General features: G+C 40.6%; 1 protein-coding gene across 2 annotated transcripts in view; it reads right to left on the bottom strand.

Annotated features, from left to right (window-relative positions):
- LOC131139780 (synaptosomal-associated protein 25-A-like) overlaps nt 1-13,677 on the bottom strand; it is a 38,145-nt gene that overhangs the window by 6,755 nt on the left and 17,713 nt on the right. The window contains exons 4-5 of one of the 2 annotated variants that reach the window (XM_058089666.1): nt 11,310-11,358; nt 2,646-2,763 (exon numbers count right to left, since the gene is read on the bottom strand). In XM_058089666.1, the coding sequence (XP_057945649.1) occupies nt 2,646-2,763; nt 11,310-11,358 (167 nt within the window). Of the gene's footprint in view, nt 1-2,257; nt 2,376-2,645; nt 2,764-11,309; nt 11,359-13,677 lie in introns of both variants that reach the window. The other variant, XM_058089665.1, reaches the window with a different exon arrangement.

The raw sequence follows: 13,677 nt of genomic DNA, 5'->3' as shown, positions 1-13,677 counted from the left end.
ATAATAATAAAAATTTAAATAATAATTATTATATTATTATAACTATTATGATTATTATATTTATTATATTAATGCAAATTATTATATTAATTATATATAATAATATTGTTATATTTGCATATTTTACATAATAATAATATAATAATTATTATTTTTATTTTATTTTAATTATTATAATATTTTATTATTTTTAAAATATTTAAATATAAATATAAAATAATAAATAATAATAGCAGATTGCATGACAATTTTACAGATACAATAATACCAGATGGACTGTTACGTTTAAAATATATAGTCTCCCCCCCCCCCCCCCCCCCGGAAATTTTGTTATATCAATGCGGCCCGCAAGTCAAAAAGTTTGCCCACCCCTGTTCTAGCCGCCAGCGTCTAGTCGCTTCGCTTTGGACTTTTTTGGGGACATTTATTAAAATGAAACATGAAAAGTGCTAAATGGGAGGTCTTGCTAACTTACTTTGGCCTGGCCTTCTGTGTTACAACGTTTCCTCTTATGGCATTTCACGTTACAACGCTTCCTGTGAGATATTTCATGTTATGACATTTCCTGGTACCGCCTTCGTGTTACAACACTTCACATTGTGTTACCTTTCATGTTACACAGCTTCTTGTTACATGTTCTTGTTCTTGTTTCGTGTTACAACATTTTGGGTTACAACATTTCACGTTACAGCGGGAACTGTTGTCACATTACATTGTTTCATGTTGCAACATGTTTCATGTTACGACATTTCCTGTTACGGTCTTTCATGTTTCGAGTTACGTTCCATGTGTTTCATGTTACAACATTTTGTGTTACAACATTAAATGTTGTGACATTACACTATTTCATGTTTTGGCCTTTCATGTTGCAACATTTGACGTTACAACGCTTTGTGTATGATGTTTCATGTCATGACACTTCCTGTTATGGCCTTTCATGTTTAAACATTTTATGTTACAATGTTTCATGTTATGGCATTATGCTGTTTCATGTTATGGCCTTTATTGCTACAACATTCCATGTTACACCGCTTCATGTTGCAACCATTTGTGTTACGTTTTGTGCTACAGCTTTACATATTTCATCTTACGGCATTTCATGTTGTGATGTTTCATGTTTTAACACTTCATGCTACAATGCTACATGTTTGTGTTACCTTTCAAGTTACGATGCTTCATGTAACGGCCTTTCATGTTACGACGTCTCATGTCAAAATAACGCTTAGTGTCACAACACTTGGCATTATCGCATTTCATGTTACAAAATTTCATTTTACAACGTTTCATTTTACAACATTTAATGTTACGATGTTTCATGTAATGGCCTTTCATGTTAAAATAACACTTAGTGTCACAACGCTTGGCATTATAACAATTCATTTTACAACGTTTCATGTTACAACATTTCATTTTACAACATGACGTTTCATGTAACGGCCTTTCATGTTAAAATAATGATTAGTGTAACAACGCTTGGCTTTATAATATTTCATGTTACAACATTTCATGTTATGACGTTTCATGTAACGGCCTTTCATGTAAAAATAATGCTTAGTGTCACAATGCTTGGCATTATAACATTTCATGTTACAACATTTCATTTTACAACGTTTCATGTTACGACGTTTCATGTTACGGCGCTTCATGTTAAAATAATGCTTAGTGTCACAACGCTTGGCATTATAATATTTCATGTTACCACATTTCATGTTGCAACACTTCATGTTACAACATTTCATGTTACGACGTTTGATGTTACGGCGCTTCATGTTAAAATAATGCTTAGTGTCACAACGCTTGGCATTATAATGTTTCATGTTACCACATTTCATGTTGCAACACTTCATGTTACAACATTTCATGTTACGACGTTTCATGTTCCAACGTTTTATGTTTCATGTCACATGACAATAAGTGTCTGACTTTAGGTGTTGTAGGTAGAAGGTTCAAGTTACACTAAAACTCTACTTACAACGTTGTCATCTTGCCCCTTTCTGCTGTTTTTTGTTGTTTTTTTGCTTCTTTGTATTTTTAGAAAGTGAAAACCAGACGGAGCGACCCTGGTGGTTTTTGTCGGCTCAGGTTGAAAAGTATCAGAGTTGTCCCTGTTGCATTACACACACACACACACACACAGAGTCATGCATGCTGCACTTGTTGTCGTGGCAACGGGCCGGGCGTCTCACAGCACAGTGCACCATGCGCTACAGGCCAGAAGCAGGCCAGAAGCAGGCGGGGAAACACATGCAGCACCTACTTGTTACACGGACATGAACATAGACCACAGAACTGTCCTAGATTGTTCAAATTCTTTTCTGCATCCTTCATGTCCTTATTGATTTGGTCCATCCCCTCCTCGATGCGCTCCAGTTGCTCTGATTACCAACACATTGACATTTTTCCAGCAAAAGAACGACAGCACATGAGAAAAGAAGAAGAGATCGGGGGGAGAGGGGGTCGGAGGTCGTGGGTGGCAGAGAGGGACGACAAAAGGAGAGGAGACAAAAGAGAAAAAGAGACTGTGACAAGAGAGAGACATGAGACATCACCACCATCACCATCACCACCATCACCACCATCACCACCATCACCACCACCACCATCACTGGACAGGCAAGAGCTCGCGGCTCCTGGCCGGTACCTACTTTTTAATACACGGACATATGAGCCCACAGCACTGTCCTATATCTTTTAAATCTTTCTCGGCCTCCTTCAGGTCTGCGTTGACCTTGTTCATGCCCTCCTCCACGCGATCGAGTTGCTCTGGTGAGGAGATGAGAGCATAGTCATTGAGTCTTCGCGGCGCTCCGCTTGGCACTTGGAGGATGAGCGGGAGGCGAAGCTGAAGCGCCGACTCCTCAGGGAACCCCGCTTTCTACTCAGTCGGGATGCGGACTGAAACCGGGTGCCCTAATGGCCGACCAAGCATCTACCTGAGCCTCCTTTGGGTGCTAAAGGAATGCAGACTCGGCATCAAGAGTGGCCTGAAGGTGCTATTGTACCAGGACGGAGCATTGGGAATTGGGTAACCGGCCAAAGACGCATCTGCGGTCAGCAGTTAAGTTCTGGCATCACCAGAAGTTGCTCCTCGTGTGGACATCCTTCCACCGAGGGGGTCCACTTCACACTTACGGGATTTAAACAACCTCGGGTCAAGTTGAAGCCTCCTTTAAGATTTATTCCAAAATAGCAATTTCCGCAAAGTAGCATTCATGGAATATTTATATGGAATAATTTTTGTAGAAAACCTGTTCATGAACTTCTAAACTTCTACAACCTTCCCTTATTAACATTAAAAGAGCCCTGTAGACATTGAGTAACACCCCTATAGTCACCTTTGTACCTTTGACATTATACTGTTTCATGTTATGGCCTTTATTGCGACAACATTCCACGTTACACCGCTTCACGTTGCAACCATTTGTGTTACGTTTTGTGCTACAGCTTTACATATTTCATCTTACGGCATTTCACGTTGTGATGTTTCATGTCTTAACACTTCATGTTACAACGGTTTGTGTTACCTTTCATGTTACGACGCTTCATGTAACGGCCTTTCATGTTACGGCGCGTCATGTTAAAGTAACGCTTAGTGTCACAACACTTCGCATTAGAACATTTCATGTTACAACATTTCATGTAACGGCCTCTCATGTTACGACGCTTCATGTTAAAATAACGCTTTGTGTAACAACGCTTTGCATTATAACATTTCATGTAACGGCCTCTCATGTTACAACGCTTCATGTTAAAATAACGCTTAGTGTCACAACGCTTCGCATTAGAACATTTCATGTTACAACATTTCATGTTACAACATTTCATGTTACAACATTTCATGTAACGGCCTCTCATGTTATGACACTTCATATTAAAATAACGCTTAGTGTCACAATGCTTCGCATTATAACATTTCATGTTACAACATTTCATGTTACAACATTTCATGTTACAACATTTCATTTTACAACATTTCATGTAGCGCCCTTTCATGTTATGACGCTTCATGTTGAAATAACGCTTAGTGTCACAACGCTTGGCATTATAACATTTCATGTTACAACATTTCATGTAACGGCCTCTCATGTTACGACGCTTCATGTTAAAATAACGCTTAGTGTCACAACGCTTCCATTAGAACATTTCATGTTACAACATTTCATGTAGCGCCCTTTCATGTTACAACGCTTCATGTTGAAATAACGCTTAGTGTCACAACGCTTGGCATTGTAACATTTCATGTTACAACATTTCATGTAACGGCCTTTCATGTTACGATGCTTCATGTTAAAATAACACTTAGTGTCACAACGCTTGGCATTATCACATTTCATGTTACAACATTTCATGTTACAACGTTTCATGTAATGGCCTTTCTTGTTACGACGCTTCATGTTAAAATAACGCTTAGTGTCACAAAGCTTGGCATTATAACATTTCATGTTACAACATTTCATGTTACAACATTTCATGTTACAACATTTCATGTAACGGCCTCTCATGTTACGACGCTTCATGTTAAAATAACGCTTAGTGTCACAACGCTTGGCATTATAACATTTCATGTAACGGCCTCTCATGTTACGACGCTTCATGATAAAATAACGCTTAGTGTCCCAACGCTTGGCATTATAACATTTCATGTTACAACATTTCATGTAACGGCCTTTCTTGTTACGATGCTTCATGTTAAAATAACGCTTAGTGTCACAACGCTTCGCATTATAACATTTCATGTTACAACATTTCATGTTACAACATTTCATGTAACGGCCTCTCATGTTACGACGCTTCATGTTAAAATAACGCTTAGTGTCCCAACGCTTGGCATTATAACATTTCATGTTACCACATTTCATTTTACAACGTTTCATGTTACAACGTTTCATGTAACGGCCTCTCATGTTACGACGCTTCATGTTAAAATAACGCTTAGTGTCCCAACGCTTGGCATTAGAACATTTCATGTTACAACATTTCATGTTACAACATTTCATGTAACGGCCTCTCATGTTACAACGCTTCATGTTAAAATAACGCTTAGTGTCCCAATGCTTGGCATTATAACATTTCATGTTACCACATTTCATGTTACAACATTTCATGTTACAACATTTCATGTAACGGCCTCTCATGTTACGACGCTTAATTTTAAAATAACGCTTAGTGTCACAACGCTTGGCATTAGAACATTTCATGTAACGGCCTCTCATGTTACAACGCTTCATGATAAAATAACGCTTAGTGTCCCAACGCTTGGCATTATAACATTTCATGTTACAACATTTCATGTAACGGCCTTTCTTGTTACGATGCTTCATGTTAAAATAACGCTTAGTGTCACAACGCTTCGCATTATAACATTTCATGTTACAACATTTCATGTTACAACATTTCATGTTACAACATTTCATGTAACGGCCTCTCATGTTACAACGCTTCATGTTAAAATAACGCTTAGTGTCCCAATGCTTGGCATTATAACATTTCATGTTACCACATTTCATGTTACAACGTTTCATGTTACAACGTTTCATGTAATGGCCTTTCTTGTGCAACACCCCTATAGTCACCTTTGTACTCGTATTAGCATTGTTGTGCTAGTAATTTGGGTGGATGGCGTGGCATTAAGAGAGACGGACGTCAGTCTCTCAACACGACGACGTTTATCACCTGATTGATTGACAGCCTGTCTAACATCAATCTGCCCTACACAGATGTACACGCCCACAATAGCGCTAGCTTTGTTTACATCCCATTGCACTAGAAGCCTGACCGACGCACACATAAGTCCAACCCTTTGGTTTATGGGAATATCACATACTGTATATTCAGTCAACCTTCCCACAGGAGCTGCTGTCGGCGGCTCTCCACACCGCTAACACTCAGCTAAACACAGTCGGTTCCAGCTAGCTGATGCGGTAATGCGGACGCTAATGTGCAGTACTTTATGAATTAACATTTCAAATCATGTTGAATTATTTGCATTTGTGGACGACGCCCCCGGCGACCAAAGGATGCTCGGTGCCTCCTGGTTCCTTAGTCACGTGCTGTGAGATCCACCATGTGTATTTACACTTAAAAGCATGACAAGGATCCTAACATCAGACAAATAGAACACATGACGGGATGGCAAGGAAGCAATACACGGATGTACTAAGGAGTACATGGCCATTAAAACCATCCAAGGTCAGATCTTCACTCAGCCTCTAATGGTGATAGCAGCAAAGTCCATTAGTGCAAAGAAACGTTCTGTCCTCCTTAAATGGTCACAGTGAGTTCAACTTCTCTCTAATTCAGCATTTAAAGTGTTCTTATGTTTTCTTTACGGGTTTTTTTTTTTCCTGCGATGCCACCGAACACTTAAAGATGAGCAAAATGTTCCCATCTGAGCTGCAAAGGTGAGAAAAAAAAAGAACCACTGAAAGCAGATGGAGCTCTCAGCCCATAAAGCCACATGTCCCGTACGTCATGTACTATGGCAGCTTTAATGCAGCCGTTGGGGGGGGGGGGGGGGGGGCAGAGGGCCATTCATCATTCACCATCCTGGTACTTTACATCCACTCATATGGGACATGCAGGACATCCTTAGCTGCTAGCACACCATCACGGATGCTACACCTCCGTTAGGAAACCTTTGATATGAAAGGAGTACGCTCATATTTGATATTTGACTATCTGAAAGTCAAAGATCCTCTACGTGACAGGAGTGCTCTGCTCTTTTTAATGGGCTACCACAAAAAGATCTAGTCAAAGATCTCCTACATGACAGGAACGTGTTGCTGTTTTTAAGAACATTCTACAAAAATGCTAGTCAAAGATCCTCTACCTAACAAGAGCGCTTTGATCTTTTTAATGGGCTACCACAAAAAGATCTAGTTAAAGATCCCCTACCTAACTGGAGTGCTCTGCTCTTTTTAATGGGTTACCACAAAAAGATCTAGTCAAAGATCCCTTACATGACAGGGACATGTTGCTGTTTTTAAGAACATTCTATAAAAATGCTAGTCAAAGATCCTCTACCTAACAAGAGCGCTCTGATCTTTTTAATGGGCTACCACAAAAAGATCTAGTCAAAGATCCCCTACCTAACAGGAGCGCTCTGCTCTTTTTAATGGGCTACCACAAAAAAAAATCAAGCCAAAGATCCCCTACATGACAGGAACGCTCTGCTGTTTTTGATCACCTACTGCAAAAATACTAGTCAAAGGTCCTTTATAGGACAGGCGTGCTTGTCATGCTAATCAAAGACCTTCGATATGACAGGAGCGCTCTGCTCTTTTTAATGGGCTACCACAAAAAATCTAGTCAAAGATCCCCTACATGACAGGGACGTGTTGCTGTTTTTAAGAACATTCTTCAAAAATGCTATCAAAGATCCTCTAACTAATAGGAGCGCTCTGCTCTTTTTAATGGGCTACCACAAAAAGATCTAGTCAAAGATCCCCTACATGACAGGAACATGTTGCTGTTTTTAAGAATATTCTTCAAAAATGCTAGTCAAAGATCCTCTACCTAACAGGAGCGCTCTGCTCTTTTTAATGGGCTACCACAGAAAATCTAGTCAAAGATCCCCTACATGACAGGGACGTGTTGCTGTTTTTAAGAACATTCTACAAAAATGCTAGTCAAAGATCCTCTACCTAACAGGAGCGCTCTGCTCTTTTTAATGGGCTACAACAAAAAATCTAGTCAAAGATCCCCTACATGACAGGAACGCTCTGCTGTTTTTGATCACCTACTGCAAAAATACTAGTCAAAGATCCTCTATAGGACAGGCATGCTTGTCATGCTAATCAAAGACCTTCAATATGACAGGAGCGCTCTGCTCTTTTTAATGGGCTACCACAAAAAATCTAGTCAAAGATCCCCTACATGACAGGGACGTGTTGCTGTTTTTAAGAATATTCTTCAAAAATGCTAGTCAAAGATCCTCTAACTAATAGGAGCGCTCTGCTCTTTTTAATGGGCTACCACAAAAAGATCTAGTCAAAGATCCCCTACATGACAGGAACATGTTGCTGTTTTTAAGAATATTCTTCAAAAATGCTAGTCAAAGATCCTCTACCTAACAGGAGCGCTCTGCTCTTTTTAATGGGCTACCACAGAAAATCTAGTCAAAGATCCCCTACATGACAGGAACGTGTTGCTGTTTTTAAGAACATTCTACAAAAATGCTAGTCAAAGATCCTCTACCTAACAGGAGCGCTCTGCTCTTTTTAATGGGCTACAACAAAAAATCTAGTCAAAGATCCCCTACATGACAGGGACGTGTTGCTGTTTTTAAGAATATTCTTCAAAAATGCTAGTCAAAGATCCTCTACCTAACAGGAGTGCTCTGCTCTTTTTAATGGGCTACTACAAAAAAAGATCTAGTCAAAGATCCCCTATATGACAGGAACACTCTGCTGTTTTTGATCACCTACTGCAAAAATACTAGTCAAAGATCCTTTATAGGACAGGCATGCTTGTCATGCTAATCAAAGACCTTCGATATGACAGGAGCACTCTGCTCTTTTTAATGGGCTACCACAAAAAATCTAGTCAAAGATCCCCTACATGACAGGGACGTGTTGCTGTTTTTAAGAATATTCTTCAAAAATGCTAGTCAAAGATCCTCTAACTAATAGGAGCGCTCTGCTCTTTTTAATGGGCTACCACAAAAAGATCTAGTCAAAGATCCCCTACATGACAGGAACATGTTGCTGTTTTTAAGAATATTCTTCAAAAATGCTAGTCAAAGATCCTCTACCTAACAGGAGCGCTCTGCTCTTTTTAATGGGCTACCACAGAAAATCTAGTCAAAGATCCCCTACATGACAGGAACGTGTTGCTGTTTTTAAGAACATTCTACAAAAATGCTAGTCAAAGATCCTCTACCTAACAGGAGCGCTCTGCTCTTTTTAATGGGCTACAACAAAAAATCTAGTCAAAGATCCCCTACATGACAGGGACGTGTTGCTGTTTTTAAGAATATTCTTCAAAAATGCTAGTCAAAGATCCTCTACCTAACAGGAGTGCTCTGCTCTTTTTAATGGGCTACTACAAAAAAAGATCTAGTCAAAGATCCCCTATATGACAGGAACACTCTGCTGTTTTTGATCACCTACTGCAAAAATACTAGTCAAAGATCCTTTATAGGACAGGCATGCTTGTCATGCTAATCAAAGACCTTCGATATGACAGGAGCACTCTGCTCTTTTTAATGGGCTATGACAAAAAAAAATCTAGTCAAAGATCATCTACCTAACAAAAGCACTGTGTTTTGGTTTTCAAACATTCTCTACCTAACAGGAGCGCTCTGCTCTTTTTAATGAGCTACCACAAAAAAATCCAGTCAAAGATCCCCTACATGAAAAAAAACCCAAAAATACTATTCAAAAATACTAGTCAAAGATCCTCAATAGGACAGGCACACTTGTCATGCTAATCAAAGACCTTGGTATTCTAAAGAAGTACTCCAAAAAGACCAGTCAAAGATCCTCTATACGACAGGAGTACTCTAATGTCTTTAGGGAGCTACTGCAAAAACAGTAAAAAAAACCAGACAAAAATACTGCAAACATACTGCAAACATGCAAGGCAAAGATCCTCACTGTAAGAAGGTAAAGGACCATGTTCAAGGATCTTCTATAAGTATTTTTAAAGAGCTACGGAAATAAATGCTTATATGACAAGCACGTTAGCTTTAGCTAATGCTAAAGCTCTAGCCAAAGATCCTAGATGTGACAAGAGCACTAAGGATCATCCCAAAGTAATGGTCAAAGATCAGCACATGCTTGGCCAGCTATGACTTATGTATTCTTGTACTTGATGTATTAGACGTGTCGTGATAACGAGGGGTTGACCTAGATTCCAAAACGACTTTTAGCATCAAACGCTCACACTTGATGCCACGGCGGCAGAAGGACTGGTGGGGGGAGGGGTTGGGGGGGGGGGGCGGTTAAAGAGACGACCGATGGAATAAAGACGAGAGCTTGGAATTGTTACGATTCTCCAAGCAATGGAAGACGAGGCAAAACATCGGGAGGTAAAAGCGAGGAAGACGATGATGAAGTGTGTATGCCATTAGCGCAGCACACGGGGGCAAAGGTCATTATCATACGTGTTGCGTTAGCAATGTCGTCATGACCCTGTCAGCAGGCTACTTCCTGTTTGTCGTATAACCCTGCCAACTGTGTCATGAAATACAACACAAGCTAGGAGTGACCCAATACTTTTGCATTGGACGGGACGCATGAATTCATGCTAACGTCGTCGCCACGGTTTCAGGAATTATTACGATTGTGCGCTAAGCTAAGCTAAGCTAAGCTAAGCAAAGGGCAATGAATGCTAGTTGCATCAGCCTAGCCACAGACATTTAGTAAGGAACTGTACAAAAAGTTCAAGCACTACAAAATGTTCGTATTTGGACGGCGCCCATGCTAAAATGCTAAATCTTGCTAAATCTTTTAAACGTAACCACGACACACTCCGCAAATGTGGCCAATAAAAGCTACAATTTGGTCCCAAAATGTTGGATTTTGACAAACGGGTCTTAAGTCTTAACCAAAAAGTTGGCTATGGATTTTCTCATTTCTCACAAAAAGATCTAGTCAAAGATCCCCTACATGACAGGAACGTGTTGCTGTTTTTAAGAACATTCAACAAAAATGCTAGTCAAAGATCCTCTACCTAACAGGAGCGCTCTGCTCCTTTTAATGGGCTACCACAAAAAGATCTAGTCAAAGATCCCCTATGTTTTTGATCACCTACTGCAAAAATACTAGTCAAAGATCCTCTATAGGACAGGCGTGCTTGTCATGCTAATCAAAGACCTTCGATATGACAGGAGAGCTCTGCTCTTTTTAATGGGCTACCACAAAAAATCTAGTCAAAGATCCCCTACATGACAGGAACGTGTTGCAGTTTTTAAGAACATTCTACAAAAATGCTAGTCAAAGATCCTCTACCTAAGAGGAGCGCTCTGCTCTTTTTAATGGAAGCCATCTTTCATTGAAGCCATCGTAATGGAACCGTTTCTGGTCGTCTTTCAGTTTCAAGGGTTTCAGCTCTGATCCGATCCGGCTTCACCAGTACACACTTAGCCACGAGGTCAAAGTTCCATAACGTTCTTCACGGAAGTCAAAATGATGCTACTTACTTTTTGTACAAAGTCCTACTAAATTGTCATGATGACCGGATGAGCCGGATGGTCTAAACTCCTCAAAGAACCATAAATCCTTGAGAAGAACATTTTTGGGCATGAAGCTGACTACTTGAATGCAGCAGGAGAAGCAAACGACAGAAGGTGTCCATTGGTAACTCACCTCCCTGCTCATCCAACATGACCAGAGTCCTGATGCCGGCATCTTTACTCTGGGAGGCCGCAGAGAGGAAAAGACCAGAAGAAGAAGAAGGGGAAAAAAGAGAAGGAAGAAGAAGGTCAACAAGATGGGAAAAGTTACATTTAGATATGGGAGGAGAAGCCGTGATGAGAAAGATGTTACATGAACGTCCAGACATGAGGACCAGTTAACTTGAAGCACTTGGACTAAACCATTGCTGGATTGGACCAGGATGAAACCAGGATGAGGACTGGTCAAACCTCCATGAAGCCTCACTCTTTCTGGATGAAATGATCTGGTTGGAACCATCTAAACGTTCTAGAAGGAACTTTTTAGGACATGATCCTCTGGTCTGAACCAGTTAACTTGAAACCAATGGACTGTAGGATTTGGACTGAATTTGCTCGATTGGACCGGGATGAAACCTTTTGCACTAAGCTTTCTGGACGTAACCACCTGGACTGAACTGATTGGACCTTGGACCTTCAGACTCAACCATGAGGACTGGTCAAACCTCCAAGAAGCCTCTAAACTCAATCTTTCTGGATTCAACGATCTGGTTGGAACCATCTAAACGTTCTAGAAGGAACTTTTTAGGACATGATCCTCTGGTCTGAAGCAGTTAACTTGAAACCAACAGACTGTAGGATTTGGACTGGATTTGCTTGATTGTACCAGATTGAAACCTTTTGGACTAAGCTTTCTGGACCTAACCACCTGGACTGAACTGATTGGATCAGAACCTTCAGACTCACCCATGAGGACTGGTCAAACATCCAAGAAGCCTCTACACTCAATTTTTCTGGATGAAATCATCTGGTTAGAACCATTTAAACGTTCTAGAAGGAACTTTTTAGGACATGATCCTCTGGTCTGAACCAGTTAACTTGAAACCAATGGACTGTAGGATTTGGACTGAATATGCTCGATTGGACCAGATTGAAACCTTTTGCACTAAGCTTTCTGGACCTAACCACCTGGACTGAACTGATTGGACCTTGGACCTTGGACCTTCAGACTCAACCATGAGGACTGGTCAAACCTCCAAGAAGCCTCTACACTCAATCTTTCTGGATTCAATGATCTGGTTGGAACCATCTAAACGTTCTAGAAGGAACTTTTTAGGACATGATCCTCTAGTCTGAACCAGTTAACCTGAAACCAAAGGACTGTAGGATTTGGACTGACTTTGGCTCGATTGGACCTGAATGAAAACCGTCTGGACTAAACCGTCTGGACTAAACCGTCTGGACTAAACCTTCTGGACTAAACCTTCTGGACTAAACCTTCTGGACTAAACCGTCTGGACTAAACCGTCTGGACTAAACCTTCTGGACTAAACCTTCTGGACTAAACCTTCTGGACGGAGCCGTTTTGGACTGAACTATCTGAACTGAGCATTCAAGACTGAACCCTGCACAGTAAACATTTTGGATTGAACTTTCCAGAGGAAACCTTCATAAACATTCTGGACTAAAGGTTCTAGAAGGAACTTTTTAGGACATGATCCTCTGGTCTGAACCAGTTAACCTGAAACCAATGGACTGAATTTGCTTGATGGGACCTGGATGAAACCGTCTGGACTTCAGACTAAACCATCTGGATTGGCTAAAACCTTAAAGACGAAACCTTATGGACAGAACGCTCAAGATCGAACCTTTGTGGACTAAATAATCTGAATGGAAATGGATCCAAACGGAATATTTTGGAGTCCTGTCCAAGTCCTGAGGAGTAAAGCGCCTGAAATTGACCTTCCAGCCAAACCTTGTTGACTGGGAACTGAATTGAACATCTAGCGTGAATCTTCAGGATTAAACCTTACGTACTAAGGACTACGGACTGACCTTCTGAGTAACCTGTCTGGACAGAACCTTGTTGACTAAGCCTTCTGGTCTGAAACATCTGGATAGAGCTTTTCTGAAAGAAATGTTCAGGAGAAAATCTTTGGCTAAATCTTCTGGGATATACGTTCTGGAAAGGCAGAACTTGATAGATGAGTGAATTTTATGGGCATGACCCATGACCTATGACCCTTGTCTGGACTTTGACCAGAATATGAATGGATGGATCAAAGTGTATGAATTCCATAAGATGTAGCTTTAATATTCCCTCCGTATTCTTACAATAACTTTATTGACAACGCTGCCAGAAGATGTGATCTTCAGTGGTCCAGATCCAGTATTTGTTGATGAAGCATCAGTCTTGTGTGAGTAGCATTATTAGCGTGTGCGTCTTCACGGCTACCACACAAAGACACACTTCATTAAGCCAACAACAGCTTCTGGCTCTCCATGAGCTCTCCCACAGATATCCAAGTCCAGGGGCCACGGCTTCATGCATCAGCTATTTT

The sequence above is a fragment of the Doryrhamphus excisus genome, chromosome 12 (assembly GCF_030265055.1).
Source record: "Doryrhamphus excisus isolate RoL2022-K1 chromosome 12, RoL_Dexc_1.0, whole genome shotgun sequence".
NCBI classification, from domain to species: Eukaryota; Metazoa; Chordata; class Actinopteri; order Syngnathiformes; family Syngnathidae; genus Doryrhamphus; species Doryrhamphus excisus.
This window is presented reverse-complemented; position numbering and strand designations above follow the sequence as displayed.